At 56.6% G+C, this 18,568-nt stretch overlaps 1 protein-coding gene and 1 long non-coding RNA gene across 7 annotated transcripts; one reads left to right on the forward strand and one right to left on the reverse strand.

The window, feature by feature from the left end:
* The first annotated feature begins 541 nt into the window (after positions 1-541).
* Positions 542-13,079, forward strand: ECE1 (endothelin converting enzyme 1). Of its 6 annotated transcripts, none has more exons than XM_069035192.1 (18): positions 542-685; positions 3,884-3,970; positions 4,889-5,030; positions 5,743-5,955; positions 7,263-7,387; positions 7,668-7,880; positions 7,972-8,163; positions 8,688-8,830; positions 8,916-9,030; positions 9,204-9,314; positions 9,566-9,664; positions 9,780-9,857; positions 10,240-10,343; positions 10,547-10,657; positions 10,786-10,853; positions 10,930-11,120; positions 11,213-11,308; positions 11,588-13,079. In XM_069035192.1, exons 2-18 carry the CDS (start codon positions 3,884-3,886, stop codon positions 11,762-11,764), a joined length of 2,265 nt encoding a protein of 754 aa, XP_068891293.1. In that variant the 5' UTR covers positions 542-685; the 3' UTR covers positions 11,765-13,079. The 6 variants fall into 6 exon arrangements, with proteins under 6 accessions (XP_068891293.1, XP_068891291.1, XP_068891297.1 ...); XM_069035190.1 differs by lacking the exon at positions 542-685 and adding an exon at positions 705-811; XM_069035196.1 differs by lacking the exon at positions 542-685 and adding an exon at positions 1,597-1,615.
* On the reverse strand, positions 12,754-18,164 carry LOC138121555 (uncharacterized). The gene is made up of 3 exons (XR_011156214.1): positions 17,968-18,164; positions 17,259-17,488; positions 12,754-14,170 (listed from the first exon to the last, which is right to left on the reverse strand). It is a non-coding gene; the product is annotated as an uncharacterized lncRNA (long non-coding RNA).
* Positions 18,165-18,568: the final 404 nt, after the last annotated feature.

Raw genomic sequence — 18,568 nt, forward strand, 5'->3', positions numbered from 1 at the left:
GAGCATGTCAGTGCTCAGCCCGTCGGTGCAGCGCAGGGATGGAGGCACCGCGGGGAGGAGGTGGCACCGCGGGGAGGAGGTGGCACCGCGGGGAGGAGGTGGCACCGCGTGTTCCCATCCCTGTCACCGCGGCAGGGCGGCCGCCGGTGCTTTTCGGTGCGGGACAGCTCACGCTGGCACGCTTGCTCGCACAACGGCCGGCGTGCACGAGCGTGTGCGCTCACACGCAGCTGCAGGCGTGCAAGCAGCACCCGCCCGCGCTCTCGCACACTCGCACGGCCGCCCGTGCACACTCTTGCACATCTGCACGTGTGCCCGTCGCACAAGCGTGCGCTGGGCTGTTCGTGGCACCGCTCGCTCGGACACGCGCGTGGTTTGGACGGTCACGCACTCGTGTGTTTGCACGACTGCGCTTGCACGAGCGCACGCCCGGAGCCCCGCGGCCCCGCACCCCACGTGCTTTCGCGCTTGCACAAGCGCACGCCCCGGGATCGCGCCTTGCGCGCTCGGCCCGAGACGTCACATCCCCCGCCGGCCGGCGAGCCAGGGCTGCCTCGGGGGGATGCTGCCAGCAGCGCCGGGGCACGTGGGGCCCCCCCAAACGGGGCTTGGGCCCCCCCGAAAGAGTTAAAGGAGGCGCGCGGGAAGCCCGTCCCTCCGCGGCCCCATTGGTTTCCCATCCCAGGTACATCCTTTGCTCGTCACCCTCGCCACCCTCGCTAGGCCGCAGCGGCGTCACGAGCTGTGCCGGGGCTCAGCGGGCGCTCGCCCCAGCGGGGCCGGGGCTGGCGGGAGTGGGGTGACGGCCATGGTGAGTGGGGGGGCCCAGCGACACCCCCAAATTTGGGAGAGGTTGAGTGGGGGGCGCTTGGCCGAAGGGGGCGCCGGGTGATGCATCTCCCATGGGATGCTCTTTGTAACCCCATAGGACCCCCCCATTGCATCCCAGGGGACCCCCCCAGCATCCCCGTGGGACCCCCTTTGCACCCCCGAGGGACCCCCATGAGACCCTCATTGGGCCCTTAAGGGATTCCCTATTGCATCCCGAGGGACCCCCTAAGACACCCCCACAGCACCCCCAGGGACCCCTGCTGCACCCCCGAGCGCCCCACCCGGGCCCCCCCCGCCGCGTTTGCTCTGTGGCCACTGGCTTCACCAGGTGGGGACCCCACAGTGGGTGCCCCCCTCAGCCCTCCCGCCGCACCCCGAATCCCCTCTTGACCCAGACCCGCGGGGGTTTGCACCGTGTTTCCCTCTGCAAAGGGGGGAGGGGGGCGCCCCCCACCCAGCTGAACCCACTTTTGTGGGGCTGTTTGCGAACACCCCCAAACTGGATTGTTCTCTTCCCTAATGTTTTTGGGGGGGGGGATGTTTGTTGGTGGGTTTTTTTTTTGGTGAAGTTTAACCCTTTTTTTGCTGCTTTTTAAGCGTTTTTTGAAAAATTAATTTCTCGCCAGCCAAGGCTCCGTGAAAAACTGGAACCTCCCCCCAAACTCCTTTCCTAGGACCCCTAATTAACACCGGCACCCTAATTATTACCAGGGGTTGCTAATTACCCCCGGACATCCTAATTAGCAGGCTGAGCCTTTCTGGGCGCTGACTCCGGGCTGTAGAGGTGCGGGGGCACCTATGGGTGCTGGGGCCGGTGGGCACCGCTTTGCTAGGCGGGGCTTTGGGGGCGCGGGGGTGGCTTGGGGGGGTTCGGGGTGGAGTTGGGGGGGGTTGGGGGGCTGGGGGGAGGCGAGGAATCGCCATCGCGATCGTGGCCGTGGTTGCTCCGAAATGGCGCCCGGACGGGAATTGAAAGCAGCCGGCGGAGGCTCGGGGTGCCCCGGTACAGGCTCGGGGCTCCCCCGGGGGGGCAGAGCCGGGCGCTGGGTGCCCCCCGAGCCTTCCGGGGGGGGTGCGGGCTCCGAGCACGTGGGGCTTATTGTTTATAAAGCGAAGGAGCGATTTGGGGCAAAACCAGGCTATTTAAGGTAATGCTGAGATTCTTGTAAAGAGAGTGGAAATGCCTTGCCTGGGGGGTTAAAGTGTGGGTGCACCCCTTGGTGCCCCCCACCCTGTTGGAGCTGGGAAAACGCATTTTTATTCGGATTGAAGCAAGCAACAGCTTGGAGGGGGGAGGTGTATGACAAAAACTACCTCTTTTTGCTCCCAGAAAAGGGGTGCTCCCGCTGGAGAGGGGTGGGGAGCACCCATAGGTGCTACTATGCCCCCAATATGGAGGATAGGGGTGTTAAAAATACCTCCCGGGCCCAATTTCCCCCCAAATTAAGGATGCTGGGGGTCGATCCCAGTGCCTCCCGGGGGCGTTTTGGGGGAGCTCGGCCTCAGTTTGGATGGCTTGTACAGCATTGAGCCAGCACATACCTTGTGAAAGGAGAACAGAAAGGGATTATTTTTTGGTCTTTCTCCTTCTGTTTCAGGCTGGGGTAGGCGGGGTGGGGGATCGCTGAGGGGAAAAAAATTGCATTTCCTCAGGAAATGGAGTGAAAGCTGGGGTTCCAGGAATTTGGTGTTGCAGAGCCGTGGGGGCTTCATGGGTCCCCCCCACCACGTGAGCGGGGATTTGTGCTCGGAGCTGCCAATTTCAGCCATGTGCGAAGTACTAAAATAGGTGGAAAAAAGTGAAAGGGGTTGGAAAAAAATAGGATCTAAACAGAGATTTTCCCCGCGATAAAATCTTGCAGTTGAGGCTCTTTCGCCACACGGTTCTCAGGCTCCAGGCGGGCGCCCAGGGGAGATTTTGGGGCTGCAAACAGAGATTTTGGTACAACCAAGGAGGGAAACCACATCTTTGTTTTAACCCTTTCTATTCCCCAGGTGGGTTTGTGGTTAATTAAACTGAGGCTGGGATTTGGGATCCGGGTAGGGGATGGGATCCAGGGAGAGGATGAGATTTGTTATTAAGTGTGCAAAGGGAGGTTTGGGAATGCTGCTATTGGAAACCAGGCTGAGAACCGGTGCTTTCATTCTCCCAGGGGAAACTGAGGCACGACTGTGCGGGGTTTTGATCAACTCATCCCTTTGGGATTGATGGCAGCGGGATGGGGACATCCAGATGGGTGCAAACCCCCTCCCTGCGCTGATTGCGGGTGAAGGGTTGTGAGTGGTGCCGCTCGGGCCATCGGTGGCAGGGTCAGGGTGGATTTTGGGGTGCTCAGCCCCTCGGTGGGGAGTTGAGGGTTGTTTGCTCCATCGGGAGACAATCTGGCTGGATAGCAGGGCAGTGCCAGAGGGAAGGAAACGGCGGCGGTGGCACGATAAGGGCCGGCTGCCAACCCGTGAGGTTTTCCTTGTTTTTCTGCCGGGGATGAGATAAGAGCCGGGCACAGGCACAAGATAATGCCCGGGGGACACGGCGCCGGGAGGGAGCCCGTCCACAGCTGAAATTCTTGGCGCTGTCGCCTTTGGGTTCTCGCAGGGACGACTCAGGGTGTTTCACGGTGCGCAGGGTTCACAGATGGGGCGTGGAGCGCGAGCGAGGCGGTAGTGTCAGGGTGAAAAGCCATTTTCTCTGCTGCCAGCCTTTCCCAGGTGCCTGGCACTCCGGGGTTCCCTGGCACAGGGGGGTCCCTCTCCCCGCTGCAGGGCGGAGGTGGATCCGGCTTTATTCCAGGCTGAAGGGGAGGTTGCACAACCCGGCCCCGGGGGAAAGTGAGGCGGGTTCGGGCTTTGCTCAGCTCTTGGCTCCAGCCCTCTTTGCTTTCCATAACCTTCCTCAGGCGTTTGTGTAGTGCTTTACTACCTCAGAGCCATTCGGGATTTTGCTCCCCGGAGGAGAAGGGGGCTTTAGAAGGTGTGTAAATCTTCCTTGTCCTTCATCCTCTTCCTCAACCTCGGGTCGCTGAGCAGGTCTGTTGCCGATTTCCCTGTGCAGATGTCGACCTACAAGCGGGCAACACTGGACGATGAAGACCCCCTGGACTCGCTTGGTGACGGTGATGGATACCCCAATGGCTTTCAGGTATAGCTTCATGTGTCTTTTAGGGAGGAAAAAGGGCATTTTGTGTGCTGGCAAGCAGCAAAGGGGGTGCAGAAGGGTTTTCCACCTCGGACTAGTGTCTGGAGGGTAAAGTCCAGTGTGGGCAGAGCCGTGTTGGCTCCTGCCACTGCTGCCCTTCGCTCCCCTCCTGGCACGGGGAGCCAGCAGGGCCATATCCTGCCTCCACTGTTTCAACACTCCACCTCCCAGTTTTTCTGCTGCCCAAACCCTTTCCCAGCATGGTTGGGGTGAGCAATTACTGCAGCACTGGGAATTTTGTCCGCACACAGAAGGGGATTAGGTAATTTCTCCCCAAGCAGTGGGAAAGCAGCTTAAAGAGGGCCGAGGGTGGCAAGAAAAAACCCCATGGCTGCCAGTGTCCAGCCTCACCGGGAAAGGTTCAGGTCTGAAGAGATGCTCTCTGTCCTGGCCCCAATCCCAGCTCCATCAGTCTCTAGAATGGTGGTTTCTGCCCCAAATGTGTTTTTGCTTTTCCCGGCGGGGCCGTCTCTACTTGCCGTCACATCGAGATGTTTCCTGGGGATGTTTTTCGGCTGAGTGGGAGTATCCTGTTAAGGCACTTCCCGATGCAGCCCCCACCCTGTCCCAGTGCTGGCAGTGGGGACAGGGACAGCCATGGGGTTACGCTGTGCTTGAGGAGGGGTTCAGGGTGGCACGGGACAGTAGGTGAGCCCTCCGAAACGCTCATCCCGCTCCCTTTCCTGCCATTGTGCCGCCCTTCCTGCCCGGTTTCTGGAAGGCAACTGCTGCCTTTCCCAGCCCGATCCATGACGGATCCCTTGCCGGGGCTAATTCGTGCTGTGGGCTGTAGGAAGCAAAATGGGGGCTGCGTCAGTGAGCTTTTCTGCCAGCGGGGAGACGACACTGCTCTTCCCACAGGTGAACTTCCGCAGCTCACGGAGCAGCCGGGGCTGCTGGGCCGAGCGGACGCGTGCCGAGAAGCAGCTGGTGGTGCTGGTGGGGGTGCTGGCGGTGCTGCTCGTGGCCTGTCTGCTGGGACTCGTCTTCCAGTACAGAGCCAGTAAGTCCTTTGGCCATTTTTTGGGGGCCAAAACTCCCCCAGCAAAGGAAGGATCCTGGGCTCAGCCTCTGAGTGCGAACACTGAAGCAGAGCAGCTTATCTGAGCAACCGGTGGGGATGGTTTGTTCAAGCTTGGAGCAAATAGCTGCACAGGGATCCTGCCCCCTTGACCAGGGTGGGTTGCTGGAGAGTTCCCAGAATGGGATATTTGGTGCAAGGGTGAGATGCTTACCTGCACCCCTCCCCCCAGGACAGGATTCTTGGGTATCAAACAGGATGTTCAGGTGTGGGGCGGGATCTTTGGGCTCAAGATGGGATGGTTACCTGCACCCCTTAACCCCTGGGCAAGATGCTCAGATGCAGGATAAGGTGTTCCTCTGATCCTTTATCCTGTTGCTTGATGCTTGAGCACAGGATGGACCGTTTACCTGCATCCTTCACCGCACGGTGGATGACTGGGCACTGGGCAGGATCCTTGGGCCTAAGTTGAGATGCTTGCCCTGGGATGGGATGATTCGGCCAGATGCTCAGACATAGGTCAGGATGCTAGTCCATATTGCTTGCCCTAGGGCAGGGTGTTAAGGCACCAGGTGGGATGCTCAGGCACCAGGTGGGGTATTTGCCCGCATCCTTCAGTGCAGGGCAGGAGGCTCTGTGGTGCTGCTCATCCTGCTGCAGCAGAGGAGCTGAACCCATCCCTGCCCCCCCCCAGGGCCGCCTGCCATGTGCCTGTCGGAAGCCTGCATCTCCGTCACCAGCTCCATCCTCAGCTCACTGGACCGCGCCGTGAATCCCTGCGAGGACTTCTTCAGCTACGCCTGCGGGGGCTGGATTAAGGCCAACCCCCTCCCCGATGGTCACTCGCGCTGGGGCACCTTCAACAACCTCTGGGAGCACAACCAGGCCATCATGAAGCACCTGCTGGGTGAGTGCTTGGGAGTGGTGGGACTCAGCATTGCTCAGGGGCCCTGTTAGGTCCAGGGGATGCCAAAAACATGTGCATGTGAGGTTGGAATTGAACTCCAGTATCAAACCAGTCTGTGACACATATGATGTGAGGACATTGAGAAACAGGTCCTGGCTGTGTTTGCTCTCCTAGATGGTCCTGAGATTTTTGACTGCGGTGTTGCTAGTTTTTGGTGCCAAGTAGAGAAAAGAGTCCTGGCCTCTGCCCTGTAAACACCATGGTGGCATTCCCAGGAGCTCTGAAATTCAGGATTTGCACTTCAGGCTGCATCCAGAGGCTGCAGTGCCCCAGTATCGCCCCAAGGATATGCGTTTTTCCTGTTCCTATAGCTTCCAGCCTTTGTGAGCAGCCTTTTGGGGGGCTGGCTGCCAATATGGCCATTTTTTGGGTGGCCAAAACTCCCCCAGCAAAGGGAGGATCCTGGGCTCAGCCTGTGCGTGCGAACACCGAAGCAGAGCGGCTTATCCGAGCAACTGGCGGGGACGGTTTGTTCAAGCTTTGAGCAAACAACTGGCTCCTTATCAGCACTTTCCACTGCGCCAGGGCTGATTATCTGGAAAGAGAAGGTTTGGGAAAAGTGTTGTCTTTTGAGAGAAAGGGGGTGGCGCGGGAACAGCTTCGTCCCTGGCTTTTCCCGCAGAAATCTGGCGCTGGTTTTACCGGGAGAAGAGACTGGGCCGCCAGCCAAGTGGTCGCGTTCGGCATTTCCTTGCATTCCTTGGAGCTGAGGGACCTTTAGTTAATAAAACCACACAGCTGGGAAGCCAAAGGTGCAAGCTGTGTCATCAGGAAAATAAATAAAAAAAACCCAAAAACCCTCTGGGGAAGCAGAATTTTAGCTGGGGACATGAAAGGAAGGTTTTGGAGGCAGAGGAGAAAAATGGGTTTATTGTTCCTTTATGCAGGAATAAATAATACAGGGCTGGGGGGCACCAGCTCAGAGGCAAGGGCAGCACCCGGGGCTGGATGATGCTAGGAATACCAGAGCTGCTGGAAAAATGCTTTTTGTTTTTTCTTTCTTTCTTTATCTTTTGTCCCCAAAGAGTTGGGGCAGTCACTGTGGGTGGGAAATGAGATGGGGGGGCAGGAGGCCAGGAAGGGCTGGGGCCAATGGGATGCTCTTGGGAGCATGGTGGGGACTATTGGGACAATCCTTGGCGCCTTTTTGGAACCTAGCCTTGCACAAAATGGGGCTGAATCCTTCTGGCTCCAGTGGATGCCCATCCCAGGGGCCCCCTGTGATTCTCCCTGGGTCCCTCCCACAGAAAACACCACGGCCAATGTGTCAAGCGAGGCAGAGCGCAAAGCACAGCGCTATTACCAAGCCTGCATGAATGAGAGCAAGATCGAGGAACTGCGTGCTACCCCACTCACAGAGCTCATCCAAAAGGTTTGTCCCAGTCCTTGTGGAAAAGCCATCTTCCCTCTGCAAAATGGGGGGAAAAGCTCAGTCGTGGGCAGTCCCAGCACCCTCCAGACTCCATTCTCGGTGCTTCCTGCAGAAGAGCGTCCCCCAGGTCAGGCAGGCAGAGGCAGGGATTTATAATCCTATACTGGGGCTTCTTAGTCCTCTTGCAAGATGTTTCCCCCCAGGATGGATATTGAGGAGATATTGAAGTGATTCCAGGTGGCTGTTTCTTACCCAAAAGTTGCTTGCTGTCTGTCCCCAGCTGGGTGGCTGGAACATCACCGGTACCTGGGCTGGCGACAACTTCAACGAGACGCTGCGGGAAGTGACAGCACATTATCGCACCTCGCCCTTCTTTTCTGTCTACGTCAGCGCCGACTCCAAGAACTCCAACAGCAACGTCATCCAGGTGGATCAGTCGGGGCTGGGCCTGCCGTCGCGGGATTACTACCTGAACAAGACGGAGAATGAGAAGGTGAAGGTGTTGGGGGAAACGTGGGTTGGCTGGGAGGATGCTGTGGGTGGGTGGCACCTGCCACGCTGATCCCACCTGTCTGACCACACAGGTGCTCGCCGGGTACCTGAACTACATGGTGCAGCTGGGGATGTTCCTGGGAGGCACCGATGAGGAGTCAACACGGCGGCAGATGCAGCAGATCTTGGACTTTGAGACGGCCTTGGCCAACATCACCATCCCGCAGGAGAAGCACCGGGATGAGGAGGTCATCTACCATAAAATGACAGCAGGAGACCTAAAGGTAGGGACGGAGCTGGTGAGCTTCCTCACTCTGCTGTGGTTTGGGAAGCGGGGTGGACCGTGGAGGTGACGCAGCTCCTTGGGGAATCCAGACGCCAGCTGACGCAGCCTGGGAAGCTCTTGCGCAGTAGCTTGGCCCATGTCCTCCTTGGGGAAATCCCACCCTGACCCTTCCTCCCAGCCTCCGGACCACCCCTGGGGCTGGAAGCTGTCCTACTGCAGCACTTATGTCCTCCTGGCACTGCTGCCTGTGGACATCAGCCAGGTCACCTCTTGGTGTCCCCAGAGGAGCTCTAATGACTTGTGTCAACATTTCTGACACCCACCCCATTTTCTTTTCCTTTGTGTGAGGAAATTGTTTACTCCCCTCCAACCTTTTGAGGATGCTGCTTTTACAGGAACTGGCCTCTGCAAAATCAGCTGAATCCATCACATGGGGACTGATGCAGCCGATTCCAGCTCAAGAAGCAGCTGCCACCCCCTGCAATGGTTTTTGGGTCCATAGCAGCACTGTGGCTTTTTCAGGAGCTGGCACCGGCTGTGGACTGGATGCCCTTCCTCTCCACGGTCTTCTACCCTGTGGAGCTCAATGAGTCAGAGCCCGTTGTGGTCTATGCCAAGGAGTACCTGGAGCAGGTTTCTGACCTCATCCTGCACACGGATAAGTGGTAAGGACCCCCAGCCTGTACAGAGACGCAGGTGCCCAGGGTGGGCAGGAATGTGCTGCTGCCTACTCACTGCCTCTCACCACAGTCTCCTCAACAACTACATGATCTGGAACCTGGTGCGGAAAACCAGCCCGCTCCTTGACCAGCGCTTCCGGGATGCTGAGGAAAAATTCATGGAAGTGATGTATGGGACAAAGAAGGTGAGGGCGGAGTCCCCAGGGCCCTCGAGTGATGTCAAGGCCCTGTCATGTGGCATCCAAACAATAGAGATTTGGGGTGGCGGGGGGATGGATGGGCCAAGTGGAGCAAGGGGTGGGAATGTGGAGGGCTTTGTTCGATGCCACCACTGATGACCACCTCTTGTCCCATGCAGAGCTGCCTCCCACGCTGGAAGTTTTGCATCAGTGACACGGACAACAACCTGGGCTTCGCCCTGGGGGCCATGTTTGTCAAGGCCACCTTTGCTGAGGACAGCAAGCAGGTGGTACGTCCCCAAGGCAGCAGCGTGCGAGTCCCGGTGCTGGGAAAGCCTCACCAGTGGTGGAACCATCGGGGCAGACAATGTTTCTCTGTCCACCTTGTTGCGTTCGCTGTGCATGTCCGTGTGCCGGGTTTTTCACTATGCGTTGTCTTGGCCGCCCAGCCTCTTCCTCCCTGTGGTGTGAAGGTCCTTGACCTCTCTGGGACAGGAAGCCAGCTCTCTGGACTGACACTGTGCCGCCTTGTTTTGTCTAGGCGGAGGAAATGATCGCGGAGATTAAAACTGCCTTCGAGGAAAGCCTGGAGACCCTGCAGTGGATGGATGAAGAGACGAGGAGATCAGCCAAAGAGAAGGTGAGGCGCTGGTGGCTGCACTGGGGAGATGGTGAGGGTGGAGGATGGTGGAACCAGGTGAGCCTGTCCTTCCATCTCTGGCACCAAAAACACTCTGGTCCTTGTCACCCTCCAGGCAGACGCCATCTACAACATGATCGGCTACCCCAAGTTCATCATGGACCCCAAGGAGCTGGATAAAGTCTTTAATGATGTGAGTTGTCAGATATGTCCCCTGGGTCTTCTACAGGACGTACAGGATGTGCCCATATCACCATGACCTCAGGGCAGCCTTGAACCCCAGGTTTCCTCCAGAAGGGTCTCACTGATGTCCTTGGCCCTTCTCTAGGGCCTTCCCAGAGAGCTGTGGGCCAGTCCTGGGGTGGCTGGGGCTCTTGGGATTCCTGCCTGGGAAAAGGAGGAGCTGTTTTCCATAAGGGTGATTCATTGTCCTCCAGAGACTCCACAGATGTTGGAGAGGAGGAGAAACAGGAGAAGTCATAACTCTGCTGGCTCTGGAGGCTCAGACGTGACTGTGGAGGGAGGAGTGGGGCTGGGCAATCACTGCACACCACTCAAGCCTTGTTCCTTTGCAGTACGAGGCCGTGTCTGACCTCTACTTTGAGAACGTCATGCAGTTTTACAACTTCTCAGCCAGGGTCACGGCTGACCAGCTCCGGAAACCGCCAAACCGGGACCAGTAAGTCATCTGCTCCACTTCCCTGTTGTATTCATTGAGGAGTATCAGCATATCTGGAGCACTGGGATTTGGTCTCCGCCAGCCTGTGCTGGTTGTGGGGAGATAAATTTAGGACAACAGCTTTGCAACAAAAGTGGATGTTGTTGGAGCAAACACTGGTGATGGTTTGTGTTGCCATGTTGGCCATGTTTGTGTTCCTGCAGGTGGAGCATGACACCTCCAACAGTCAACGCGTATTACTCTCCCACCAAGAATGAGATTGTTTTCCCTGCTGGCATCCTCCAGGCTCCCTTTTACACCCGTGCATCCCCCAAGTAAGAGCCATGGGAAAACAGAGAGGGCAGGATTCCCAGCTTTCCTCCTGTACCCAAATCTGAGGCTAAGTTTCATGGCTGTGAGGAGCAGAGGCTGCTTTCTTAACCTCTGCATTACCCTCCTGCAGGTCCCTGAATTTTGGTGGGATTGGTGTGGTGGTGGGCCATGAGTTGACACACGCCTTCGATGACCAAGGTATGACCAGGGCCAGGTGGGTGGGCAGCTGAACAGGTGGCCAGTATGAGATGAAGAATCCACTGTGTTTTTGCAGGTCGGGAATATGACAAAGATGGCAACCTGCGTCCCTGGTGGAAGAACTCCTCGGTGGAGGCCTTCAAGCGTCAGACAGCGTGCATGGTGGAGCAGTACAGCAACTACACCATCAACGGCGAGGCGGTCAATGGCAAGCACACCCTCGGGGAGAACATCGCTGACAATGGGGGCCTCAAGGCCGCCTACCGGGTAGGACCATGGGGCTGGGGAGATTCAAAGGGGAACATGGTGTGGTGGGATTTGTGTTGTCTCTTGAGCCGCCTGTGCTCCCTGGTCTTCAGGCATATCAAAACTGGCTGAAAAAGAATGGGGATGAAGAAACACTCCCAACTCTCGGCCTCACCAACTACCAGCTCTTCTTCGTTGGCTTCGCACAGGTAGGTCACGTCGTGACCCTGGGAGGGTGGGTACACAGGTTTTTGCGGGTGGAGCATGCCCAGATGGGATTGGGAGGGTGTGATGGCAAAACTGAGTCCTCTGGAGATGATGTAGTGGATGGAGCATGGGATTGGGGTGGTGCTGGTTAGAAAACAAGACAACACTGAAGCTCAAGCTGCTTTGGCTCCCATCACGCAGGCAGAGGGGTTGGATTCAGCACTGAGCTGGCCCCATGGTGGTGGGTGTCAGTACTCAGGCCCCTCGCGCTCCATTTGCAGGTGTGGTGTTCGGTTCGCACACCCGAGAGCTCACACGAGGGGCTCATCACCGATCCCCACAGCCCCTCGCGTTTCCGCGTCATCGGCACAGTCTCCAACTCCCAGGAGTTCGCGGAGCACTTCAGCTGCCCCCCGGGCTCCCCCATGAACCCCCTCAAGAAGTGTGAAGTCTGGTGATGGGCGAGTGCCCAAGGGAACCAGCGGCTGGTTGCTTCACCCTCTGCCAACAGCTGGGCTTCCCCAGTCCTTTGAGGCTCAAACCACTTCTCCGTGCCACGGAGAGCCCAACTCTTCAGCCAGAGCGGTGTCTGCATCCCCGGCATTGTCCGAGGTTCAATCCACTGTGAAAACTCCTTATCCCCTGCTTGTTGGTGAAATGACTTCAGCTTGGGGGTGTCTTCTTTCCCACCGTGCCCGGGCCACGTGTCGAGGCACACGTGTCCGTGGGCGCTGCCCGTATTTACACACACAGCGCTCAGCCTGACCCACCACCTGGCAAAACCCCTCTGTTACAGAGGCGATAAAGGGAACCCCCAACAGTGGCAGGTTTGTCTGCGTGTCTAAATACACCCAGTGTACCACCTTGTCTCCAAAGATGCGCACACGAGGGTGGAAAATATTTTTAGATATATTTTTGGGGGAGGGAAATATATTTTTTTTTTCATGTGTTGTGGAATACACTGGAAATTTTCAGGGAAAATGCATTTAAAAGCCTTTTTTTAGTACAAGATTAGTATATTTATTAATTTTTTTTACTTAGTGCAGCTGTAGATGCAGTACCCTGTGGTGACAGTCCCTTGGCCAGGGAAGCTGGGTAGGGCCGTGGATGTAACTTTCCAGTCTTGGATCCTGTGTTTCTCTGGGAGAGACTATCCTCAGAGGATGCTGATGGGAAAATTAGGGACAGTGGGCCTGGAGACAGGGCTGGAGGATGCTGCAAGTCACAGAGACTGTGCTGGGATGCTGCAGCTCCTGGGATTAGCTTTAATTTCAGAGTGTAAAGGGAAAAATTGACGCAACCAAAGATGTAACCAAGGTGGTGATGGGGTGGATGAAGCATCCTGTTCTACCTCCTGTCCCCTCTGAAGCCAGGCCAGCCAGGATTTCCTGGCCCAAAAGCTTCCCAGACAAGTGCAGGCGGTTCCTGCCCCTGCTTCTCTCACGCCAAGCCTGCCCTCTGCCTGGGAAACTGCAAGCCCCAAAAGCACCATGTGGCCCCAAAACTCTGTCCCTCCACAGCTGGTTTGAGAAGTGATCAGGATCAGGCTGAGAGACTTTTTTAAGAGATGTTTTTAATACTTGTTTTGAGGGGAAAGCACTGACAGGAGCTCAGGTGCTGCGTGTTGTCACTCTAGACAGTGCAGAGACCTAGAGGGATTTTTAATATTTATATGTAAAGGGAGGGGATGGAAGGGGCTGAATTTTTGTAACTATTTTTTCACCCTACGCGTGGGGCTTATTGTAATTGAAATAATAAATACTTTTTACTGGATTTGGAGCTGATCACAACTCATACTTTCTTATAGCAGGAGAGTCTGCATCCCTTTATTTATGCTTTTCTCCCTGTCCACACCACTGAGCCCGTCCCATGCTGACAAAACTGAGCCAAGGAGGCTTTTTCCAGCCTGCACTTGGTGACTGCTGCCTCCCTTGGAGGCTAGAGCCAGGGGTTTTTGCCCAAAAACCCCAGTCTCACTGCAGGTTGCTCTTTGCTTTCCACCTCTATGGCATGGCCCTGCGCAGCTCCCCGGCAGGGAGGTCTTTCCCGGATGCTTTTCCTTCCTCCCAGGTGAGTTTTTGGCCAGCTGGGCTGTGCTGGGATCCAGCGGCACAGGCCCCGCACAGGTTTCTCTCCAAACAGTAATGAGTATTTTGGGCCAAACCACTACACTCCCGTATTTATGGCCTGGTGATGCTGGTGGGTTGCTGCCAGCTCTGTAACACAGGCCAATGTTCTCTCCGAGCAGATGCTCCATGGCTTCATCAGGCTCGCCCAAAAAATGCAAGGCAGGATCTGGGCTGCAGGCTCCTTGCAAGCCTCACCCCAGCCCCTGGCAGAGCTGGTGGCCATAAAAGAAGCCAAGTGCTGGGTACTCCTTTGCTATTTAGCCTTGGAATTGTTATCGGGACTGGATTTGGGGAAAAACTAGGAGGCTGCAGCCCACTGGTAACAAACTTTTGGGAATACAGAGTGTTTCTGCTGCTGCCAGGGGCAGGACTGAGCCAGCAGTGAGCCGGGGACAGGGGTGTTGCGTAAATAAGACATTAAAATACCTCTCTGACTGTTTTTACCGTGTTTTCTCACCCACGTGGAATTGAAATGTAGTAACAGCACTCACTTTCTGCTTGCACGACTCGGTGTGAGGCCCTCGGTTTCCTGCAGCGCTGGGGAGCGGCCGTGGCCGTTGTTTTCCCTGAGATGTGCCTGGAAATGGCGCAAACCCGCAGAGGGCGGTGGAGCCGAGAAAATCGCTGCCTGCACACTCCAGTGCCGGGCTGGCAGGAGCCAGGGATGTTACCAGAGTCCTATTTTGGTCTGGATGTGGCCCCGCGTGTTTAAATTGTGGTGGAATACCTGCATTCCTAGGGAAAGAGAGGAGCAACGTGGGTCGAAGGCAAAGAGGAATAGAGTGAGGCTGGGGTGAGAGGGTGTTTTCCCAGCTGCAAGGAGCAGGGAAGGGAGCACAGGCGTCACATGGAGATGCTGTTAGAAGTGGTTTAACCATCCAAAAAGGAAGTACTTTGGCTCTCTGGGGCTTACTCGCAGGGAGGGACCAGGCAGGTGATGGCTCAGGGACAGCCCCAGGGCAGGAAGGATTTCGAGGGTGACCATTAACTGTGTTGTGGTGGGAGACGCTGTGGTCAAGGCTCCCCGTGCCGGGCTGGGAGCGGGTGGCAGGAGTTTTCCTCCCTGGGAGGCTGCCGGGCGTAGGGAGGGCGGGCAGGAGGTGAATCATCCCGCTCTGTGCCAGCGCCTGGTGTGGGCTTGCCTGGTCCTGGGTGGTATTTGCTTTATTTTGCGCTCAGCTATGCCCTGGAGGGCTGAGACGTTTGCCGAGGGCTGAGCCTGGGCAGGGGGAGGAATGGGGAAAGCTCCAAGCAGGACCTTTTTTTTTTTTTTTTAATGGTGGGGGGTTTTCTTGTCTGGAGGGTGTTGGAAGAGGATCTGTGCAGGAAAAGCAGGAGAAGCCGAAAGAGGGAGGTGCTGCTGTGCTGCGTTGGGTGAAAGCATGCACCTGGAGCATGCTGGAGCCTCCAAATGGAGCTGGAAATGGGGGCTGTTCATAGGTTTGGTGGGGCTGAGACAGCTATTGAGAGGTGAGAGGCTGAACCCAACCATCTGAACTGCCCTTCTCCTTCCCGCTTTGTTCCCTCCAGGTAGGATCTAACCCCTGTCACATCACAACAGTGCTGAGGTCACCTACTGGGACAACTAGATTTTAGGGGCAAAAGCTTCTCTGAAAAAAGCCACACCTTCCTGAAGGCAGGAGGACGGGGAGTGGGAGGTGGGGAGCAGGTTTCTAAATCCCACCTTGCAGCTGGGACCTGCTCATTCTGAGCACTGTGAGTTTTCACTCTGAGCCAAGCAACAACAAGGCTGCGTCTCCTCACTAACTCCTAGACCGTGGCTTTGTGCTTTTATGCTTTCCTCTTCATGAGTGTCCCTCCAGGAAAACAGCCATTTTCCAGTGATACCCCGATCCTGTATTTTCCTAAGTTCACCAAGAGCTCCAGCATTCCTACTACGCTCTGTGCTGTGGGGTTGTGTCTCTGCTGTGGCAGGTACACGAGAGACTGGTGGGACTGGAAAAAGTGCTGGCGATGCTCTGAAACAGGAGCTCAGCACTGTAGGCTGCAGCTGCCCACGGTGACACATTGGTTCCCAGGTGCTAATAAAGCTAGCAGGAAAAAGAGGAAAAACGAAATGGAGAGGCGGGAAGAAGGGTGTGAATCCAGCTGGAACTCACTCAGGCTCTAAAATCTGCAGGATTTTGTTGGCCAAATCGTCCTACATAGGGTAGAAGGGAGACATATCTGCTTTTTCTTCTCAGGAAAAATTAAAAAGAAGGGAAAAACATGGCTGGGGAGAGACATTGACTTGGGAAGGGCTTTAAGACAGAGCCAGGAGCCTGGCTCCTTCTCCTGGCCAGCACATTTTGGGAGCTTCAGCAGACAATATGGTGAAAATGCCAATTTTTTTTCCTTCTAAACAGGCAAAAAGTGTATATCCAAAGATCCTGGAGCTCGGAAGCTCTTTTGCAGCTGTGTTTACAGGCAGCTATTTCTGTAGAACAGAGGCAGCCATGGATGTCAATTTGCTTTTGAGATTAATTTCCTTCCGTGCAAAGGGGGGTACCCGGAGAGGGGCCGTGCCAGGAGGTGGTCACGGAACGGCACCAGGCCCCCCAGAACACACAGCTCTACTTGCACCCTCCAAGTTACAACAGCCAAGTCTTTACCAGCCGTGGAGGGAGAATCGTCTTCCCAGCAGGAGAGGTGTGCTGTGAACGAAGCAGCTCTCTGGGGTGCTGGGAGATCTGTTAGTCTTTGGGTAAATCCCATACCATTAGAGAAGTTCCTCCTTTGTTCTCCCATTTTTGGGGAGTGGAGGAGTACTTGGCCTTTGTTTTAGGTCATTCTTATTTCTCTCTTCAGTTTTCCTGGTGGGGAATCAGTTAATATGGCAGGCTGAAGGCTGCTGAGGAAAACTGACTCAGACAAAACCAGGCAGACCCCCCTCTAAATATTTGTTCCCGGGTTCAGATGGAAATATTCCCCACGCAGGACTTCTTTACAGGCTGGCAGGGCTTGGTTGGGCTCTTTCCCCTTAAAACAAAAATCTCAGTGTTTCCTATTTCCCCCCATTTCCCACAGGCAGTGTGAGGTATGTATGAGTTCACCTCCTCACAGGTTATTTCCCTTACCCCAATGCAGAACAAAGAGCACAGAAAGGGACACTAAGCAGCACATGAGTCACCTTCCCCTGCCCCACTAATGCCTGCTGGCACTGCAGGAGGTGGCTGTACCCTCGGGTAGCACATGAGTAAGTAAGAAAATATTCCAGTTGCAGGGCTGCTTTTAATGGAGACCTGTGTGGCAGCTCCCAGCTTTCCTTCTGAGAACACACCTCGGAGGAGGAGGGAGAGCTTCTGGATACACTGTGATCCTTGTGTGTCCTAAACCTCCCCTGCACGACCCCATTGTTCGATAACTCAGAGCCTGACTCCAAAGGGAAAATGTACTCAAGACCCTTCTACTGTTTTTTGCCCACTGTGCTGAATTTTGCTCCAGTGAACAACACCCAGTCCAGATTCTCCACCTTCAGATTTATATTTAAAACTCAAAATTACTTCTCTGCATAGAAACAGGACCATTGCACAGGCAAGGACAGATGTGACTCCTTGGGTAGGTTTTCTTTAGTGCACAAGATATCTCTCCTCTCAGCTTGTGGTTGTACCAGTTACTCTCCAGGTGCCTGAATACACCACCACGAGAGCTGTTCACTTCAGTAAAAGAAGCTTTTCACGTTTAAGGGTTTATTTGTGATTGCTTTAAAGCATTATCTTCCTCCTAAACTTGCAGCTGCTCAGAATTTGCAGCAGATGGGACACAAACTCTGGGAAGGTTTCCTAGAGCAGCACCCCAGGCTGGGTGACAGGGGCAGCAATACCTGCGGGCGCAGTGAAGGTGCTGGGAGCGTCTCCCTGGGATGTGCGGCACGGCAGGAACGCGAAGGTGCCAGCAGGTTGGAATGAGCCCTCGGCGGCCAGCGGCGAGGAAGGACAAGCCAGGACAATCTGGTAGCTGCTGGAATCTGTTCTGAGGTGCTTTTTATCTCCCTGAGATGGTATAAACCACTTTGGCCGGTGCCAAGCTCAGGTGGTGGCTGTGAGGAGGGTTCTGCAGGTTAGATGTGAAATGGTGAAGATGGTGGTGGTGGCCAACCCTTGGGGGGTGATGGCTTGGTGTGACCATGGGACCAGGTGGACATCTCTCCCCACAAGGGCAGGTTTGGAGGGTCCCCATTGCCACAGGTGGGCTGCCTTGGGGGCTCCGGGGGTCCCTCAGAGCCACCCTGTCACCCTCAGGACTGCCTGCCCTCAAGAGGGGCTGCAGTGTGGCACCTGCCAGCTGCTCCAGCAGCTGGGAATTGGGGCTGGGGGTGAGGTTTCTTACGTAAGCCTCTTCCTCGGGCCCGCGGTGGGGTGGATACTGCGGGATCCCTCAGAGCCAACGGGGTCCCAGGGGTGCCCGGCTTCCATCCCCTCCAGAAGCCAGGAACTGGGGCTGGGGGTGAGGTTTCGGGCAGGGGAAGCCCGCGGTGGGGTGGCTGCTGAGGGACCCCATGGCCCCCTCACAGCCTCGGCCCAGTCCCTCACCGCCGAGCGTTGCCGAAGTCTCGCCGAACCGAGCCGAGCGTGCCCGAAGCTACGCCCGCGCCGATCCCGAGGGATTCCGAAGATAGCCGAGAAGCTCCGAAGAGCCAGGAGCGGGGCGGGAATCCCTCTTCCGAGCCCCTCCGAAGCTTCCCGAACTCTCTCATGCCTTCGTCTTCCGGAAATAGCCGAAGTTTACCGAGCGCCGGGGTCACGGGAGGTGCTGGGCTGAGCGGGGAGGGAGGGGGAGCAGGGCAGGGCGCTTGCGCCCGCGAAAGCCGTTCCGGAAGAACCCGAGGTTTGCCGAGCGGCTCTGCCTGACGAGAGACTCCGGAAAGAGCCGAAGATTGCCGATCAGCGCGGGGCCGAGCGACTCCGGAAAGAGCCGAAGGTCGCCGATCGGCTCTGGGCCGAGCGGCTCCGGAGCGGCCCGAAGGCGCCCGAGCGCCCGCCCGGCCGGACAGCTGGAGGCGGCCGCAGCGCCATGTTTGATGCTCCGCTACTCCAGTGAGGAAAATCCGCCGGCATCGCCCCCGAGCCGCCGCCGCGAACGGCTCCGCTGCCCCCGGCGAGGGCGACCGCGACCCCCAGCCGCCGGCGGCTC

Source organism: Aphelocoma coerulescens, chromosome 21 (assembly GCF_041296385.1).
Source record: "Aphelocoma coerulescens isolate FSJ_1873_10779 chromosome 21, UR_Acoe_1.0, whole genome shotgun sequence".
NCBI lineage: Eukaryota > Metazoa > Chordata > Aves > Passeriformes > Corvidae > Aphelocoma > Aphelocoma coerulescens.